The sequence below is a fragment of the Pristiophorus japonicus genome, chromosome 17 (genome assembly GCF_044704955.1).
Source record: "Pristiophorus japonicus isolate sPriJap1 chromosome 17, sPriJap1.hap1, whole genome shotgun sequence".
NCBI classification, from domain to species: Eukaryota; Metazoa; Chordata; class Chondrichthyes; family Pristiophoridae; genus Pristiophorus; species Pristiophorus japonicus.
The window spans coordinates 63,546,743-63,566,855 of NC_091993.1; the positions used below are offsets into that span (position 1 = coordinate 63,546,743).

A 20,113-nucleotide genomic window follows, 5' to 3' on the forward strand; every position below is an offset into this window, starting at 1 on the left:
CCCGTTGATATTATCTAAATGTGCCGTTATAATGCAGGTACAGCAATCAATTAGGAAGGCAAATGCAAGGTTCACTGGGTTGATTGCTAGAATGAGAGGACTGTCCTATGAGGAGAGGTTTGAGTAGAATGGGCCTATATTTTCTGGAGTTCATAAGAACATAAGAATTAGGAACAGGAGTAGGCCATCTAGCCCCTCGAGCCTGCTCCGCCATTCAAAAAGATCATGGCTGATCTGGCTGTGGACTCAGCTCCACTTACCGGCCCGCTCCCCATAACCCTTAATTCCCTTATTGGTTAAAAATCTATCTATCTGTGATTTGAATACATTCAATGAGCTAGCCTCAACTACTTCCTTGGGCAGAGAATTCCACAGATTCACAACCCTCTCGGTTTTAAATTGTCTCCCTCGTATTTTGAGGCTGTGTCCCCTAGTTCTAGTCTCCCCGATCAGTGGAAACAACCTCTCTGCCTCTATCTTGTCTATCCCTTTCATTATTTTGAATGTTTCTAAAAGATCACCCCTCATCCTTCTGAACTCTGAGTAAAGACCCAGTCTACTCAATCTATCATCATAAGGTAACCCCCTCATCTCCGGAATCAGCCTAGTGAATCGTCTCTGTACCCCCTCCAAGGCTAGTATATCCTTCCTTAAGTAAGGTGACCAAAACTGCACGCAGTACTCCAGGTGCGGCCTCACCAATACCCTGTACAGTTGCAGCAGGACCTCCCTGCTTTTGTAATCCATCCCTCTTACAATGAAGGCCAACATCCCATTCGCCTTCCTGCACCTGCAAACTAACTTTTTGGGATTCATGCACAAGGACCCCCAGGTCCCTCTGCACCGCAGCATGTTGTAATTTCTCCCCATTCAAATAATATTCCCTTTTACTGTTTTTTTTTCCCCAAGGTGGATGATGTCACATTTTCCGACATTGTATTCCATCTGCCAAACCTTAGCCCATTCGCTTAACCTATCTAAATCCCTTTGCAGCCTCTCTGTGTCCTCGACACAACCTGTTTTCCCACTAATCTTTGTGTCATCTGCCAATTTTGTTACACTACACTCTGTCCCCTCTTCCAGGTCATCTATATATATTGTAAACAGTTGTGGTCCCAGCACCGATCACTGTGGCACACCACTAACCACCGATTTACAACCCGAAAAGGACCCATTTATACCGACTCTCTGCTTTCTGTTAGCCAGCCAATTCTCGATCCCTGCTAATACATTTCCTCTGACTCCGTGAACCTTTATCTTCTGCAGTAACCTTTTGTGTGGCACCTTATCGAATGCCTTTTGGAAATCTAAATACACCACATCCATCGGTACACCTTTATCCACCATGCTTGTTATATCCTCAAAGAATTCCAGTAAATTAGTTAAACATGATTTCCCCTTCATGAATCCATGTTGCGTCTGCTTGAGCACTATTCCTATCTAGATGTCCCGCTATTTCTTCCTTAATGATAGCTTCAAGCATTTTCCCCACTACAGATGTTAAACTAACCGGCCTATAGTTACCTGCCTTTTGTTTGCCCCCTTTTTAAAACAGAGGCGTTACATTAGCTGCTTTCCAATCCGCTGGTACCTCCCCAGAGTCCACAGAATTTTGGTAGATTATAACGAATGCATCTGCTATAACTTCCGCCATCTCTTTTAATACTCTGGGATTCATTTCATCAGGACCAGGGGACTTGTCTACCTTGAGTCCCATTAGCCGGTCCAGCACTACCTCCCTAGTGATAGTGATTGTCTCAAGGTCCTCCCTTCCCACATTCCCGTGACCAGCAATTTTTGGCATGGTTTTTGTGTCTTCCACTGTGAAGACCGAAGCAAAATAATTGTTTAAGGTCTCAGCCATTTCCACATTTCCCATTATTAAATCCCCTTCTCATCTTCTAAGGGACCAACATTTACTTTAGTCACTCTTTTCCGTTTTATATATCGGTAAAAGCTTTTACTATCTGTTTTTATGTTTTGCGCAAGTTTACTTTCACAATCTATCTTTCCTTTCTTTATTGCTTTCTTAGTCATTCTTTGCTGTCGTTTAAAATTTTCCCAATCTTCTAATTTCCCACTAACCTTGGCCACCTTATATGCATTGGTTTTTAATTTGATACTCTCCTTTATTTCCTTGGTTATCCACGGCTGGTTATCCCTTCTCTTACCGCCCTTCTTTTTCACTGGAATATATTTTTGTTGAGCACTATGAAAAAGCTCCTTAAAAGTCCTCCACTGTTCCTCAATTGTGCCACCGTTTCGTCTGTGTTCCCAGTCTACTTTAGCCAACTCTGCCCTCATCCCACTGTAGTCCCCTTTGTTTAAGCATAGTATGCTCGTTTGAGACACTACTTCCTCACCCTCAATCTGTATTACAAATTCAACCGTACTGTGATCACTCATTCCGAGAGGATCTTTTTCTAGGAGATCGTTTATTATTCCTGTCTCATTACACAGGACCAGATCTAAGATAGCTTGCTCCCTTGTAGGTTCTGTAACATACTGTTCTAAGAAACAATCCCCTCAAGGCTACCCCGTGCGATTTGATTTGACCAATCGATATGTAGGTTAAAATCCCCCATGATTACTGCCGTTCCTTTTTCACATGCCTCCATTATTCCCTTGATTATTGCCCTCCCCACCGTGAAGTTATTATTTGGGGGCCTATAAACTACGCCCACCAGTGACTTTTTCCCCTTACTATCTCTAATCTCCACCCACAATGATTCAACATTTTGTTCATTAGAGCCAATATCATCTCTCACAACTGCCTTGATATCATCCTTTATTAACAGAGTTACCCCACCTCCATTCCCTTCTTGTCTATCCTTCCGAATTGTCAGATACCCCTGTATGTTTAATTCCCAGTCTTGGCCACCCTGCAACCATGTTTCTGTAATGGCCACCAAATCATACCCATTTGTAATGATTTGTGCCGTCAACTCATTTACTTTATTTCGAATGCTGCATGCGTTTAGGTAGAGTGTTTTAATACTAGTTTTTAAACCATGATTTTTAGTTTTGACCCCTCCTGCAGCCCCTTTATATTCATACATATTGTCCCTTCCTATCACCTTGTGATTTACACTTACCCCAGTGCTACTCTGCTCTGTTGCCTCCTGCGTTTTGCATTCTTTCTTGGGGTCCTATTCATCTGCGCTCTCACCCACTCTAACTAGCTGAGAGCCCTCTCCTGGGTTCCGAATACTCCTCGCTTGAGGCACCGAGCTTTCATGCTTGCCTTTTTATTACACTTTGACCATTTAGAATTTTGCTGTACAGTGGCCCTTTTTGTTTTTTGCCTTGGGTTTCTCTGCCCTCCACTTTTACTCATCTCCTTTCTGTCTTTTGCCTCTCTCTCCATTTTGTTTCCTTCTGTCTCCCTGCATTGGTTCCCATCCACCTGCCATATTAGTTTAACTCCTCCCCAACAGCACTAGCAAACACTCCCCCTAGGACATTGGTTCCGATCCTGCCTAGGTGCAGACTGTCCGGTTTGTACTGATCCCACCTCCCCCAGAACCGGTTCCAATGCCCCAGGAATTTGAATCCCTCCCTACAGCACCACTACTCAAGCCACGTATTCATCTGAGCTATCCTGCGATTCCTGCTCTGACTAGCACGTGGCACTGGTAGCAATCCCGAGATTACTACTTTTGAGGTCCTACTTTTCAATTTAGCTCCTAGCTCCTTAAATTCGTCTCGTAGGACCTCATCCCTTTTTTTACCTATATTGTTGGTACCAGTATGCACCACGACAACTGGCTGTTCACCCTCCCTTTTCAGAATGTCCTGCAGCCGCTCCGAGACATCCTTGACCCTTGCACCAGGGAGGCAACATACCATCCTAGAGTCTCGGTTGCGGCCGCAGAAACGCCTATCTATTCCCCTTACAATTGAATCCCCTATCACTATCGCTCTCCCACTCTTTTTCCTGCCCTCCTGTGCAACAGAGCCAGCCACGGTGCCATGAAATTGGCTGCTGCTGCCCTCCCCTGATGAGTCATCTCCCTCAACAGTACTCAAAGCGGTGTATCTGTTTTTCAGGGGGATGACCGCAGGGGACCCCTGCACTACCTTCCTTGCACTGCTCTTCCTGCTGGTCATCCATTCCCTAGCTGGCTGTGGACCCTTCACCTGCGGTAAGACCAACTCGCTCTACATGCTACTCACGTCATTCTCAGCATCGTGGATGCTCCAGAGTGAATCCACCCTCGGCTCCAATTCCGCAACGCAGTCCGTCAGGAGCTGGAGGCGGATACACTTCCCGCACACGTAGTCGTCAGGGACATCGGAAGTGTCCCTGAGTTCCCACATGGTACAGGAGGAGCATATCACGTGACCGAGCTCTCCTGCCATGACTTAACCCTTAGATACACTTAATTTGGTGACAACGTCATAACAGGTTACTTACTGATATAAAAAATATAAAGAGGTAATCTCATTGAAACTTATAACATTCTTAGAGGGCTTGACCGGGTAAACGCCAAAAGATTGTTTCCTCTGGCTTGGAGAGTTTAAAAGTAGACGTTAGTCTCTGGATAAGGGGTTGGCCATTTAGGACTGAGATGAAGAGAAATGTCTTCATTCAGAGGGTTGTGAATCTCTGGAATTCTCTCTCCAGAGGGCTGTGCTCAGTCATTGAGTATATTCAAGAGCGATATCGATAGATTTTTGAACACTAAGTGAATCAAGGTATATGGGGTGGGCCAGGAAAGAGTTGATGTGAAAGTTCAGCTATGATCTTATTGAATGGCAGAGCAGGCTTAAGGGGCTCTATAACCTCCTACTGCGCCTGTTTCTTATGTTCATATGTCCCATCCTACAACCCTCCGACATCTCTGTGCTCCTCCGATTCTGGCCTCTTGCACATTCCTATTTTTTTGCTTTCAGCTGCCTTGGTCCTAAGATCTGGAATTCCCTCCTTAAATCTCTCCGCCTCTCCTCCTCTCCTCCTCCTTTAAGTCGCTCCTTAAAACCTACCTCTTTGACCAAGCTTTTGGTCATCTGTCCTAATATCTCCTCAGGTGGCTCGGTGTTTTTTGATAACACTCCTGTGAAGCACCTTGGGACGTTTTACTATGTTACAGGCGCTATATAAATGCAAGTAAAAACGGAAAATGTTGGAAATATTCAGCAGATCAGGCAGCATCTGTGGAGAGAGAAACAGAGTTAACGTTTCAGGTCGATGACCCTTTGTCAGTTCTGCCCATTGAGCCTTTGCTGGCTCTTTGAAAGAGCAGTCGTACTTAATCCCACATCCCCGCCTTTTGTCTGTAGCCTTGTAAATTCCTCATCCTCAAGCACGTCCAACTCCTTTTTAAAATGATTTATGAATCAGCTTCCACCATCTTTCGAGGTAGAGCGCTCCAGATTCTGACAACTCTCTGAGGGGAAAAAAAATCTCTTCATCTCCCCTCTAGATCTTTTGCGAATGATTTTAAAACTATGCCCTCTGGTTATTGACCCACTCGGCAGAGGGAATAGATTTTCTCTATCTACTCTATTAAAATAGTGTGATTCATGCGGAGGAGGGAACGCAGGGCGTACGGCTTCTCACAGGCCTGTAGAGGGTGGTGCCGGGGGCTGAAGAAGGCCCGATCCCTTTGAGCGAAGGCCTTGCATGAGCCATGCTCGATGATTGCAGCTGCACAGGCACACGCTGAAAACAAAGGCTTTCTGAGCCCGCGGGTGTGCCTGCCGCCTGTCCGTGCAAACTGTGATCCAAGCTTGTCTCCACGGGGTTGTGAGTTTTGCAGTGCTCTGTTGCAGCAAACATCACTACCATCTTCAGGGGTGTCCTCAAGTACACAGACAGCGAGCACAGTTGGAGTGTCTCTCAAGAATGGCCCTACGGCAGTGAGATCCAAGGAAAACTTTGACTCGTTTGGGAACAGACAGATCCCACTACCCCCTCACCCCACCCTACAGGGAGCAGGACCGTGCTATTTCTGGGGTACAGACCCCACAACGCCCCCCCCCCCCCCCTCCACTCCACCCTACCCCAGATGGAGCAGGATGGTGCTATTTCTGGGCTACAGACAGATCCCACTACCCCATTACCCTTTCGTCCCACTTGGATGGTGCCCAAAATAGAAATAACATGGAACTGAAACCTTGTAAGCATTGGTTTATTTTTGACAATCTATAAAATATAAAAATAACAGAAATGATTTGAGAAAGTGGGCGCAGGGAATGAAATAGAAAGGTTAAAGACTCAGTGGATTCTTCCCTGCTAGTTGCTCTGTGTATGTCGCTGTTAGACTGATCACTGACAGCTAGGTGAAGCCATGATACTTTCTTCACTCCCTTTTCAGCTTCTGGTGCGTCACCATCGCCTTTCTCTCATTCTCTTCCCCTGTTTTGGCTTGTGGAAGCTCCCCATTCTCAGCCAGGCATACACCTTTTCTCATACAGATCACCACGATCAGTGGACCAGCTCTCCCTGGGTGTCGAGCACACAGTGCAGGGCCAGCACCAATCGCTGTTAACCAGCTCAGATAGCTGCCTGATGAAGTTCACACTCTTTACTGAGGGCTACACAGCTTGTGTAATTGTGTCATGAACTAAGTTTTCCAAATCCTCAAGTTGCCAACCTTTGAACCTGTAGTTAAAGGCCCACGATTATTTTAGGATACTTAGGTTGTGGCTAGAAAGTTTCTGTTGATGGGCAGGCACCGATATTAAAAAGAAAGATTTGGATTTATATAGCGCCCTTCACGACCACTGGACGTCTCAGAGCACTTTACAGCCAATTAAATACTTTTTGGAGTGTAGTCTCTGTTGTAATGTGGGAAACGTGGCAGCCAATTTGTGCACAGCAAGCTCCCACAAACAGCAAAGTGATAATGATCAGATAATCTGTTTTTGTTATGTTGATTGAGGGATAAATATTAGCCAGGACACTGGGGAAAACTCCCCAGCTCTTCTTCAAAATAGTGCCACGGGATCTTTTATGTCCACCTGAGAGAGCAGACGGAGCCTCGGTTTAACGTCTCATCTGAATGATGGCACCTCCGGCAGTGTAGCGCTCCCTCAGCACTGCACTGGGAGTGTCAGCCTGGATTTATGTGCTCAATCCTGTGGAGTGGGATTTGAACCCATAACCTGCTGACTCAGAGGTGAGTGTGCTACTCACTGAGCCACGGCTGATATTAGCAGAGAGGCGGGATCTGAGAGGCGGGGACGATAGCGAGCGCGAAACAGAGAGGATCGTGGGATGCATGGGAATGTCTGATTTCAGGATGGATACCTCATTAACATTTTACTTCCGGCTTTCGAATCTACGATGCACATGTGCGGGTGTGTGGTGCAGCAGCATGATGCGATCGCACCTCAACTATTTAAGGCCCAACGCACAGATACAATTTGGAGCAGTTAGGCGAATTGTATTTGTGAATTAGAAGTAGAAATAGAATCAGGGAGGATATTGGTACCTCTGCTTTAATGGCTGCTTTAATGAGGCATCCCTTGATGTACTGCTAGTGCAGTGAGGGTGAGGCAGGAGGTCCTATTCCCCAGTAATGGAAAAAACCCTGCTGCCATGACGAGGAAGACATAGCTAGAGGTGACTGAAGAGGAGTATAGTGCTTTATACCTGGATCCAGTGCAAGAAGTGGTTCAATGACCTAACCAGGTTGGGAAAGGTGAGCACAGTTGCAGGTACACTTACATCCTGTACTGCACAGCCCACCCCCCACTCTGCCTTGTCAAGCTTATTCCATCACATCACTCCTCACATTGACTGTATGGGCTGTCCACCACACTCTCCTATACCATTGACTGTATGGACTGCACACCACACTCTCCTGTACTATTGACTGTATGGACTGCACACCACACTGTCCTGTACCATTGGCTCTATGGCTGTGGAGGGTCTCACTGTGTCTGACACTGTGTGTGTCCTGGAGAACTTGAGTGACTGTGTGGAGAGATAACTCAATTGGAGACAGAATTGAGAGAATTTTGTTTGTGGCTTGACTTGTCAGCTTGCCCCACGGTTCGTTGTGCCAAGGACCAATGGGAAAAAAGCACCGTCTCTCTGGGTGGCAGGGCATGCGAGACCATCTCCCTGCCCGAACAGAAACTGACACGTGGAACAAAGGTACGGCAGGGCCTGAGGCTGATTCTTCACAGGAGCAGTGTTTGCTGAGTCCACCGGTGCAGGGAGCCTCACGGAGTGAGACTGATGGACTGACGGAGAGAGCCTGGCGGAGTGAGCCTGGCGGAGTGGGACTGGCGGAGTGAGACTGACGGAGTGAGACTGACGGAGTGAGACTGACGGTGTGAGACTGACGGTGTGAGCCTGGCGGAGTGAGACTGATGGACTGACGGAGTGAGCCTGACGGACTGGCGGAGTGAGACTGACGGAGTGAGACTGACGGACTGGCGGAGTGAGACTGACGGACTGGTGGAGTGAGCCTGACGGAGTGAGCCTGACGGACTGATGGAGAGAGCCTGACGGAGTGAGACTGATGGACTGACGGAGAGAGCCTGGTGGAGTGAGACTGATGGACTGGTGGAGTGAGACTGGCGGAGTGAACCTGGTGGAGTGAGACTGGCCAGCACCCTCTCACTCTCGATACTAGCCAGGCGCCCAGCTGCTCCATTCGATTTGGAGATGATGATTGGGCAGCTCGAGGCAGAAGCGGAAAGCACTAGGTTGCAAATGACCAGTAGGGTAATCTCATTAATCACATCACTGAGGGAAACTAACTGGCCCATGCCCCTCATTGACATCTGTATATTTCTGGACAGTTTTGTGTATTGGTTCACCCAACACAATGATAAAGCTAAGTGAAGCCAATTTAAAAACCCATTACTTGGTCTGTCCAAAGTCACACAGCATAGAATCTGGATATTTTACTGTTTGAAGTACGGGGGTCGAATTGCTCCAAGTCACTAGGGCAGAAACCCGGATTGCTGCATCTCCTCCCCTTCAACGTTGCCCTGGGGTTTCATGAGCTTTCTGAGGGGGCGGAGCTAACTTGTGCCTGTCGCAGCTGCCAGCCAATCAGAAGCCATGCTAATGAGGTGGAAGGAACTGTCCCCATCCCCTGATCTCATGAATCATTTCCCTCTGTGTTGAGAAGCGGGGTACATGAACCTCGACTGAATGGAGGGACTGTAGGGTCCTGGGACACGGCACGCACTTTCAGGTGGTTTAAGGAGCTCCTGATCTGATACAGATAGACAGCCAGAATTTATTTTTAATTCATTCCTGGGATGTGGGCATCACTGGCAAGGCTGGCATTTATTGCCCATCCCTAATTGCCTTTGAGAAGGTGGTGGTGAGCCGCAGCCTTGAACCGCTGCAGTCCGTGTGGTGAATGTGCTCCCACAGTGCTGTTAGGGAGGGAGTTCTAGGATTTTGACCCAACATCGATGAAGGAATGGCAATATATTCCCAAGTCAGAATGGTGTGTAACTTGGAGGGGAACTTGCAGGTGATGGTGTTCCCATGAGCCTGCTGCCCTTGTCCTTCGAGGTGGTGGAGGTCGTGGGTTTGGGAGGTGCTGCCGAAGAAGCCTTGGCAAGTTGCTGCAGTGCATCTTGTAGATGGTACACACTGCAGTCACGGTGCGCCGGTGGTGGAGGAGTGAATGTTTAAGGTGATGGATAGGGGGCCAATCAAGTGGGCTGCTTTGTCCTGGATGGTGTCGAGCTTGTTTAAGTGTTGGAGCTGTGCTCAATCTACATCACACTCCTGACTTGTGCCTTGTAGATGGAAAGGCTTTGGGGAGTCAGGAGGTGAGACACTCGCCACAGATTACCCAGCCTCCGACCTGCTCTTGTGGCCACAGTGGCTGGTCCAATTAAGTTTCTTCATGTCCCTGGCACCGAGGCAGGCTGTGAGAGGTCTGCGGGGCCCTAACCCTCTTGCCTCCACCCTCGCCGCTAGTGCCCAGACAGGAACGCCCAGGCATCCCGAGGCTGGACAGGAGCAATGCACTTGGGTTGGGCTGCTTGTGTCTAGCGTCAGAGCAAGGTGTGGGAAAATCAGCCATCGGTGTTATCTAACAGAGCAATAGTAAATGGATTTCAGAGTAATTCATTGGAAGGACTTTGGGCTGTTACTATATATACGACTCCTCTTTGATGGAGGGCTGCTTCTGTGACACATGGTCCCGGTGTCCTTGCCCGTGTTGTGAAGGACCTCCCATGTTCTCTGGTGTTATCCTGACCACCTGTACACCATCCTGAAGGAGATGCTGAAATCGGAGAAGTGAATTTCCAGTATGACTCTTCCATCCCATTGGTTGGTAAAATGTGTGGCATACATGGTGTAAGAAAATAATGTGCAAAACTTAGGGGCAAGGGAAATGTAACCAGTTATGTGTGTTTGTCATCTCTCAGTGCTTGAAACTTAACATTCCTACTTTTGTTTTTAACTAGTCCTACCACTGTTGCTGGAATCGCCTCCGCTATCCTTCTATTTATTGTTATCGTTGGGATTCTCGTTTGTTGTTTCTTGTGTTCCTGCTGCTACCTGTACCGACGGCGACAACAGCTGAGACAACCCTTCACAGGTCAGTGAGCCAATCAGCATACACCCCTCACAGGTCAGTGAGCCAATCAGCATACACCCTTCACAGGTCAGGGAGCCAATCGGAATATACCCTTCGTAGGTCAGTGAGCCAATCAGAATATACCCCTCACAGGTCAGTGAGCCAATCAGAATATACCCTTCACAGGTCAGTGAGCCAATCAGAATATACCCATCACAAGTCAGTGAGCCAATAAGAGCATAACCAGGGGGCATGGATTTAAAGTAATGGCTAGAAGAATTAGAGTTGAGATTTTGTTTTTCAGTCAGAGGGTGGGTGTGGGTCTGGAACGCACTGCCTGAAAGGATGGTCGAGGCAGAAACACTCACCACATTTAAAAAGTACTTGGATGTGCACCTGAAGGGCCTCAGACCAAGAGCAGGAAAGTAGGATTCAGCTGGGTAGCTCTTTCAGCTAGCACAGACACGATGGGCCGAATGGCTTCCTTCGGTGCTGTAAACTTCTATGATTCTAGGTCAGTGAGCCAATCAGAACATACCTTTCACAGGTCAGTGAGCCATTCAGAACATACCTTTCACAGGTCAGTGAGCCAATCAGAACATAGTGAGCCAATCAGAACATACCTTTCACAGGTCAGTGAGCCAATCAGAACATAGTGAGCCAATCAGAACATACCTTTCACAGGTCAGTGAGCCTGTGCTCCCACAGTTAAGTATTATCGGTATCAAAATTAACCCTGTTGCTATGTGAACTTTTAACTTGTCTCTCTCTCTCTCTCTCTCTCCTTTCCCTGTCCTCTTCCACTCCATGTATCAACAAACTTACATTTTTTTATTTTTCCCATCTTCTTGGGCTACCTCTTAACAAAAGTTGTTACACTTCCCTAAACTGGTGGCTGTAAAGTCCTGTCCCCTCAGTACAGATTCACACGAGGAATGTAGTGAAGTCAAGGTCACTCTGGACCTGCACCTTTATTTTACAGCTCTGGAATGCTGCACTTGCCTGAGATCTCTCCTTATATACCTGTCTCTTGCAAGTGCACCCCTGGTGGTAAGATATGCTGGTGGTTACAGGTCATATCTTATTACAGTCATGTATAGCATGTTAGGATACAGTTATATATAATAATGTAAGATACATGACCTCACCCTCCCCCAAGGTCTTATTGTCTTTATAGGTTCAGTCACTCAGGTGGTCTACGCTCTCGCGTGGAGCGTCTGAGTTGTGGTTCAGTTGTTTGCCTTGGTGTCTGTTTTTCTTTGGGTGTGGTTGCTGGTAACTTGCCTGGGCTGTCTGTTTCAATTGGTGTGATTGTTGTTGATTCGCCTGGGCTGTCTGTTGGGATTGCCCTTTCCTCAGGTTGTTCCCTCTGTCTGTCCACCAGGTGTGGTGCGAGTTCCACATTGTAGTCTGCCTCTGGTTCCGCAGTGTTGTTGGCAAATCTGCTTTTGACTTGGTCTACATGCCTCCGGCAAGTTTTGCCATTGTCCATTTGTACTACCTGTAGCCTGTTTCCTTCCTTGCCCGTTACTGTCCCTGCAAGCCATTTGGGTCCCCTGCCATAGTTTAGTGCAAACACTTTGTCCCCTATCTCATTCCATCTCCCCCTCGAATTTCTGTCATGGTACTCAGTCAGCTTACGGCGCTTTGCCTCAACGATTTTGTGCATGTCTGGGAGGATTAATGAGAGCCTTGTTTGTAAAGTCCTTTTCATCAACAGTTGCACGGGGGGGATCCCAGTCAATGAGTACGGATGAGATCTGTATGCCAGCAGCAGTCGCGACAGGCGACCCTGCAGCGTGGGACCTTGGATTTTAAGCATGCCTTGTTTAATGATTTGCACTGCTCTCTCCGCCTGGCCGTTGGAGGCTGGCTTGAACGGTGCCGTCTTGACGTGATTTATGCCGTGGTCAATTATAAAGTCTTGGAATTCTGCGCTGGTGAAGCACGGACCATTGTCACTGACCAATATGTCAGGGATTCCGTGCGTTGCAAACATGGTTGCGAGGCTCTCCACAGTGATGGAGGTTGTGCTCGAGTTTAAAATGGTGCATTCGATCCACTTTGAAAATGCATCGACAACTACGAGGAACATTTTGCCCATGAATGGGCCCGCATAGTCTACGTGCACCCGCGACCACGGTTTGGTAGGCGAGGACCAAGAGTTCAGTGGAGCCTCCCTGGGGGCATTGCTGAGTTGGGCACAAATGGTGCACCTTCGAAAGCAGAGCTCCAAGTCCACGTCAATACCAGGCCACTAGACGTGGGATCTGGCTATGGCCTTCATGAGAATGATCCCCGGGTGCTCGCGGTGGAACTCCCGGATAAATGCCTCTCTGCCTCACAGAGGCATGACTACTCGGCTGCCCCACATCAGGCAGTCTACTTGTAGTGATAGCTCATGTATGCGCCTGTGAAAGGGTTTTACTTCCTCGGGGCAGGCATCACGAGCCTCTGCCCAGTCACCGGTTAGGACACATCTTTTTACGAAGGATAATGTGGGGTCACTGGCCGTCCAGGCTCTGATTTGGCGAGCCGTCGTGGACGAACCTGTGGACTCAAAGGCATTGATTGCCATGACTATCTCACAGTCCTGTTCGTCAGACCCTTCCGTGTCCGCACAGCTGTCTGTGCCTTATGGTATAGTCGTAGGACGCCAGCATGAGTGCCCACTGTTGAATTCGCGCCGAGACGTTGGCGTTTATTGCCTTGCTTTCGGATAGGAGGGACGTGAGGGACTTGTGGTCGGTTTCTAATGCGAACGTGGCCCCGAAAAGGTATTGGTGCATCTTTTTGACACCGTACACATACGCGAGCGCCTCCTTCTCTACCATTCCGTACCCGCGCTCCGCCCACGAAAGTGACCTGGAGGCATAAGCTATGGGTTGTAATTTGCCCGCACTATTGACATGTTGCAAAACGCACCCGACCCCATACGCTGACGCATCGCATATGAGAACTAGCTTTTTACCTGGATCAAAGAAAGTCAAAACACTGTTGGAACACAGAAGGTTGCGTGCCTTATTGAAGGCGCGTTCCTGGGCGTCCCCCCAAAACCAATCGCACCCCTTCCTGAGTAGCATGTGGAGAGGCTCCAGCAGCATGCTTAAGTTCTGCATAAAGTTCCCAAAGTAATTGAGTAGCCCGAGAAAGGCGCGCAGTTCTGAGACATTCCGGGGCCTGGGTGCCAGGCGAATTGCTTCTGTTTTGGACTCTGTTGGGCGGATTCCATCAGCGGCAATTCTTCTGCCCAAAAATTCAACCTCGGGTGCGAGAAACAGGCACTTGGATTTCTTGACACATAGGCCTACCCGATCCAACCGCTTTAGTACTTCCTCCAAATTACAGAGATGGGAGTCGGTGTCCCTGCCTGTGATAAGTATGTCGTCTTGAAATACAACCGTCCCCGGGATGGACTTGAGCAGACTCTCCATGTTGCGCTGGAATATGGCAGCTGCCGACCTGATGCCGAATTGGCATCGATTGTACATGAAAAGGCCTCGATGTGTGTTGATGGTGGTGAGAAGCTTGGATTCCTCGGTCAATTCTTGCGTCATATACGCAGATGTGAGATCTAATTTTGAGAAAAATTTACCTCCAGCCAATGTGGCAACTAAGTCCTCCGTTCTGGGCAGCGGGTACTGGTCCTGTAGGGAGACTCTGTTTATGGTAGATTTGTAGTCCCCACAGATTCGTACGGATCCATCAGGTTTCATGACTGGGACGATAGGACTTGCCCAGTCGCTAAATTCCACAGGTGATATAATGCCTTTCTGCAGAAGCCTGTCTAGTTCGTGTTCAATCTTTTCCCTCATCACACAGGGTACAGCTCTGGCCTTGTGATGGACCGGTCTAGCATCCTGTGTGATATAGATTTTGACTTTGGCCCCTTTGAAAGTGCCCACACCTGGCTGAGAGAGATGTTCAAATCGCTTTATAACTGTTGAGCAGGAGGTCCGTTCCTCTAATGACATGGCATGGACATCATCCCATTTCCAGTTTAGTTTTGCCAGCCAGCTTCTTCCCAGCAGTGCTGGGGGGTCTCCGGGGACAATCCACAGGGGTAGTTGGTTCACTGTCCCTTTGTATGTGACAGAGAGCATGGCGCTGCCGAGGACTGGTACGATTTCTTTGGTATAGGTCCTTAGTTTGGTGTCGACCCTTGTGAGTTTTGGTCTGTCTCTTTTATGCGGCCACAGTTGTTCAAATTGTTGAGCGCCCATGAGAGATTGACTCGCTCCGTATCCAGCTCCATGTTGACAGATATCCCGATGAGTAGGACCCTCATCATTATAGGAAGCGTCCTGTTGTAGGAGCAGCGGCCATTGATCGTGTTGACCCGCTGTATATCAGTGTCCCGGGTACTGTCCCCACCATCGTCTGGTCCGCTTTCCGCCCCATCCGATTCGTATACCAGCCGAGCTGCCATTTTTTTGCACATGCGGGCCAAATGCCCTGTATATTCACAATTTCTGCAAACAGCCTGCTGAAATCGACATCCCCTTGACAAGTGCCCACCCCCACACCTCCAGCACAGACCTGTTCCATTGTTCAAAGTGTTCCCAAAGAATGAGCCGCTCTCTCTTGAGCTTCTCTCAGTTTGTAGTTGATTGCTCGCATTGTGGGTTGATGAGGTGTGAATGGCCGTTCCTGTGGCCCTTGATGGCTTCTGCCTGCTGTCGAGAGCCTGTTCTCCCGGTTTTGTCTGTGTGTGGGGGCAGCAGCTTGTTTAGTGCTGTGAACTTCTTGTTCCGATATTTTGTTAGTTGTCGTACCTGCATTGTAAATTAACCTCGTTTCTTCTTCCCCTACCAAGAATGTCTGTGCAACCAGTGCTGCTGCCTCTAAGGTCAGGTTCTTGGTCTCTATGAGCTTTCGGAATATGCCTGCGTGGCCTATTCCTTCAATGAAAAAGTCTCTCAGCATTTCTCTCCTCAGTTCATCGGAGAACTCACATAAACTAGCCAACCTCCGAAGTTCCGCCACGAAGTCGGGTATGCTCTGGCCCACACAGCGTCTGTAGTTGTAGAACCTGTGTCTGGCCATGTGTAGGCTGCTCACTGGCTTCAGGTGGTCTCTTACCAGTGTGCTCAATTCTTCAAATGACTTGGTTGCTGGTTTCTCGGGTGCCAACAGATCCTTCATTAAAGCGTATGTTTTCGAGCCACAGCTGGTCAAGAGATGGGCTCTTCGCTTGTCTGCCTTATCATCGCCTAACCAGTCTTTGGTTACAAAGCTTTGCTGGAGCCTTTCTATAAAGTCCTCCCAGTTGTCTCCCGCATTGTACTTTTCATCTGATCCGTTGTTCACCATTCTGTGGATTCTGTAATCCCGTAACTCGTCGCCACTGTAAAGTCCTGTCCCCTTAGTACAGATTCACACAAGGCATGTAGTGAAGTCAAGGTCACTCTGGACCTGCACCTTTATTTCACAGCTCTGGAATGCTGCACTTGCCTGAGACCTCTCCTTATGTACCTGTCTCTTGCAAGTGCACCCCTGGTGGTAAGGTATGCTGGTGGTTACAGGTCATATCTTATTACAGTCATGTATAGCATGTTAGGATACAGTTACATATAATAATGTAAGATACATGACATCACCCTCCCCCAAGGTCTTATTGTCTTTATAGGTTCAGTCACTCAGGTGGTCTACGCTCTCGCGTGGAGCGTCTGAGTTGTGGTTCAGTTGTTTGCCTTGGTGTCTGTTTTTCTTTGGGTGTGGTTGCTGGTATCTTGCCTGGGCTGTCTGTTTCAATTGGTGTGATTGTTGTTGACTCGTCTGAGCTGTCTGTTGCCCTTTCCTCAGGTTGTTCCCTCTGTCTGTCCACCAGGTGTGGTGCGAGTTCCACATTGTAGTCTGCCTCTGGTTCCGCAGTGTTGTTGGCAAATCTGCTTTTGACTTGGTCTACTTGCCTCCGGCAGGTTTTGCCATTGTCCATTTGTACAACCAGTAGCCTGTTTCCTTCCTTGCCCGTTACTGTCCCTGCAAGCCATTTGGGACCCCTGCCATAGTTTAGTGCAAACACTTTGTCCACTATCTCATTCCATCTCCCCCTCGAATTTCTGTCATAGTACTCAGTCAGCTTACGGCGCTTTGCCTCAACGATTTTGTGCATGTCTGGGAGGATTAATGAGAGCCTTGTTTGTAAAGTCCTTTTCATCAACAGTTGCACGGGGGGGATCCCAGTCAATGAGTACGGATGAGATCTGTATGCCAGCAGCAGTCGCGACAGGCGACCCTGCAGCGTGGGACCTTGGATTTTAAGCATGCCTTGTTTAATGATTTGCACTGCTCTCTCCGCCTGGCCGTTGGAGGCTGGCTTGAACGGTGCCGTCTTGACGTGATTTATGCCGTGGTCAATTATAAAGTCTTGGAATTCTGCGCTGGTGAAGCACGGACCATTGTCACTGACCAATATGTCAGGGATTCCGTGCGTTGCAAACATGGTTGCGAGGCTCTCCACAGTGATGGAGGTTGTGCTCGAGTTTAAAATGGTGCATTCGATCCACTTTGAAAATGCATCGACAACTACGAGGAACATTTTGCCCATGAATGGGCCCGCATAGTCTACGTGCACCCGCGACCACGGTTTGGTAGGCGAGGACCAGGGGCTCAGTGGAGCCTCCCTGGGGGCATTGCTGAGTTGGGCACAAATGGTGCACCTTCGAACGCAGAGCTCCAAGTCCACGTCAATACCAGGCCACTAGACGTGGGATCTGGCTATGGCCTTCATGAGAATGATCCCCGGGTGCTCGCGGTGGAGCTCCCGGATAAATGCCTCTCTGCCTCACAGAGGCATGACTACTCGGCTGCCCCACATCAGGCAGTCTACTTGTAGTGATAGCTCATGTATGTGCCTGTGAAAGGGTTTTACTTCCTCGGGGCAGGCATCGCGAGCCTCTGCCCAGTCACCGGTTAGGACACATCTTTTTACGAAGGATAATGTGGGGTCACTGGCCATCCAGGCTCTGATTTGGCGAGCCATCATGGGCGAACCTGTGGACTCAAAGGCATTGATTGCCATGACTATCTCACAGTCCTGTTCGTCAGACCCTTCCGTGGTCACCAGGGGAAGCCTGCTGAGCGCGTCGGCACAGTTGTCTGTGCCTTATGGTATAGTCGTAGGACGCCAGCATGAGTGCCCACTGTTGAATTCGTGCCGAGACGTTGGCGTTTATTGCCTTGCTCTCGGATAGGAGGGACGTGAGGGGCTTGTGGTCGGTTTCTAATGCGAATGAGGCCCCGAAAAGGTATTGGTGCATCTTTTTGACACCGTACACACACGCGAGCGCCTCCTTCTCTACCATTCCGTACCCGCGCTCCGCCCACAAAAGTGACCTGGAGGCATAAGCTATGGGTTGTAATTGACATGTTGCAAAACACACCCGACCCCATACGCTGACGCATCGCATATGAGAACTAGCTTTTTACCTGGATCAAAGAAAGTCAAACACTGTTGGAACACAGAAGGTTGCGTGCCTTATTGAAGGCGCGTTCCTGGGCGTCCCCCCAAAACCAATCGCACCCCTTCCTGAGTAGCATGTGGAGAGGCTCCAGCAGCGTGCTTAAGTTCTGCATAAAGTTCCCAAAGTAATTGAGTAGCCCGAGAAAGGCGCGCAGTTCTGAGACATTCCGGGGCCTGGGTGCCAGGCGAATTGCTTCTGTTTTGGACTCTGTTGGGCGGATTCCATCAGCGGCAATTCTTCTGCCCAAAAATTCAACCTCGGGTGCGAGAATCAGGCACTTGGATTTCTTGACACATAGGCCTACCCGATCCAACCGCTTTAGTACTTCCTCTAAATTACGGAGATGGGAGTCGGTGTCCCTGCCCGTGATAAGTATGTCGTCTTGAAATACAACCGTCCCCGGGATGGACTTGAGCAGACTCTCCATGTTGCGCTGGAATATGGCAGCTGCCGACCTGATGCCGAATGGGCATCGATTGTTCATGAAAAGGCCTCGATGTGTGTTGATGGTGGTGAGAAGCTTGGATTCCTTGGTCAATTCTTGCGTCATATACGCAGATGTGAGGTCTAATTTTGAGAAAAATTTACCTCCAGCCAATGTGGCAACTAAGTCCTCCGTTCTGGGCAGCGGGTACTGGTCCTGTTGGGAGACTCTGTTTATGGTAGATTTGTAGTCCCCACAGATTCGTACGGATCCATCAGGCTTCATGACTGGGACGATGGGACTTGCCCAGTCGCTAAATTCCACAGGTGATATAATGCCTTCCCACAGAAGCCTGTCTAGTTCGTGTTCAATCTTTTCCCTCATCACACAGGGTACAACTCTGGCCTTATGATGGACTGGTCTAGCATCCTGTGTGATGTAGATTTTGACTTTGGCCCCTTTGAAAGTGCCCACACCTGGCTGAAAGAGATGTTCAAATCGCTTTATAACTGTTGAGCAGGAGGTCCGTTCCTCTAATGACATGGCATGGACATCATCCCATTTCCAGTTTAGTTTTGCCAGCCAGTTTCTCCCCAGCAGTGCTGGGGGGTCTCCGGGGACAATCCACAGGGGTAGTTGGTTCACTGTCCCTTTGTATGTGACAGAGAGCATGGCGCTGCCGAGGACTGGTATGATTTCTTTGGTATAGGTCCTTAATTTGGTGTCGACCCTTGTGAGTTTTGGTCTGTCTCTTTTATGCGGCCACAGTTGTTCAAATTGTTGAGCGCCCATGAGAGATTGACTCGCTCTGTATCCAGCTCCATGTTGACAGATATCCCGATGAGTAGGACCCTCATCATTATAGGAGGCGTCCTGTTGTAGGAGCAGCGGCCATTGATCGTGTTGACCCGCTGTACATCAGTGTCCCGGGTACTGTCCCCACCATCGTCTGGTCCGCTTTCCAACCCATCCGATTCGTATACCAGCTGAGCTGCCGTTTTTTTGCACATGCGGGCCAAATGCCCTGTATATTCACAATTTCTGCAAACAGCCTGCTGAAATCGACATCCCCTTGACAAGTGCCCACCCCCACACCTCCAGCACAGACCTGTTCCATTGTTCAAAGTGTTCCCAAAGAATGAGCTGCTCTCTCTTGAGCTTCTCTCAGTTTGTAGTTGATTGCTCGCATTGTGGGTTGATGAGGTGTGAACGGCCGTTCCTGTGGCCCTTGATGGCCTCTGCCTGCTGTCGAGAGCCTGTTCTCCCGGTTTTGTCTGTGTGTGGGGGCAGCAGCTTGTTTAGTGCTGTGAACTTCTTGTTCCGATATTTTGTTAGTTGTCGTACCTGCATTGTAAATTAACCTCGTTTCTTCTTCCCCTACCAAGAATGTCTGTGCAACCAGTGCTGCTGCCTCTAAGGTCAGGTTTTTGGTCTCTATGAGCTTTCGGAATATGCCTGCGTGACCTATTCCTTCAATGAAAAAGTCTCTCAGCATTTCTCTCCTCAGTTCATCGGAGAACTCACATAAACTAGCCAACCTCCGAAGTTCCGCCACGAAGTTGGGTATGCTCTGGCCCACACAGCGTCTGTAGTTGTAGAACCTGTGTCTGGCCATGTGTAGGCTGCTCACTGGCTTCAGGTGGTCTCTTACCAGTGTGCTCAATTCTTCAAATGACTTGGTTGCTGGTTTCTTGGGTGCCAACAGATCCTTC

General features: G+C 48.8%; 1 protein-coding gene across 4 annotated transcripts in view; it reads left to right on the top strand.

The window, feature by feature from the left end:
* shisa4 (shisa family member 4) overlaps positions 1-20,113 on the top strand; it is a 112,502-nt gene that overhangs the window by 72,044 nt on the left and 20,345 nt on the right. For 3 of the 4 annotated variants that reach the window (XR_011587518.1, XM_070859372.1, XM_070859370.1), the window contains exon 3: positions 10,399-10,532. The exons of the other annotated variant lie outside the window; for it this stretch is intronic. Coding sequence is in view for 2 of the 3 variants with exons in the window: in XM_070859372.1 (XP_070715473.1) it covers positions 10,399-10,532 (134 nt within the window). In the remaining variant the exon portion in view is untranslated. The remainder of the gene's footprint in view (positions 1-10,398; positions 10,533-20,113) is intronic. 4 annotated transcript variants of the gene reach the window in all.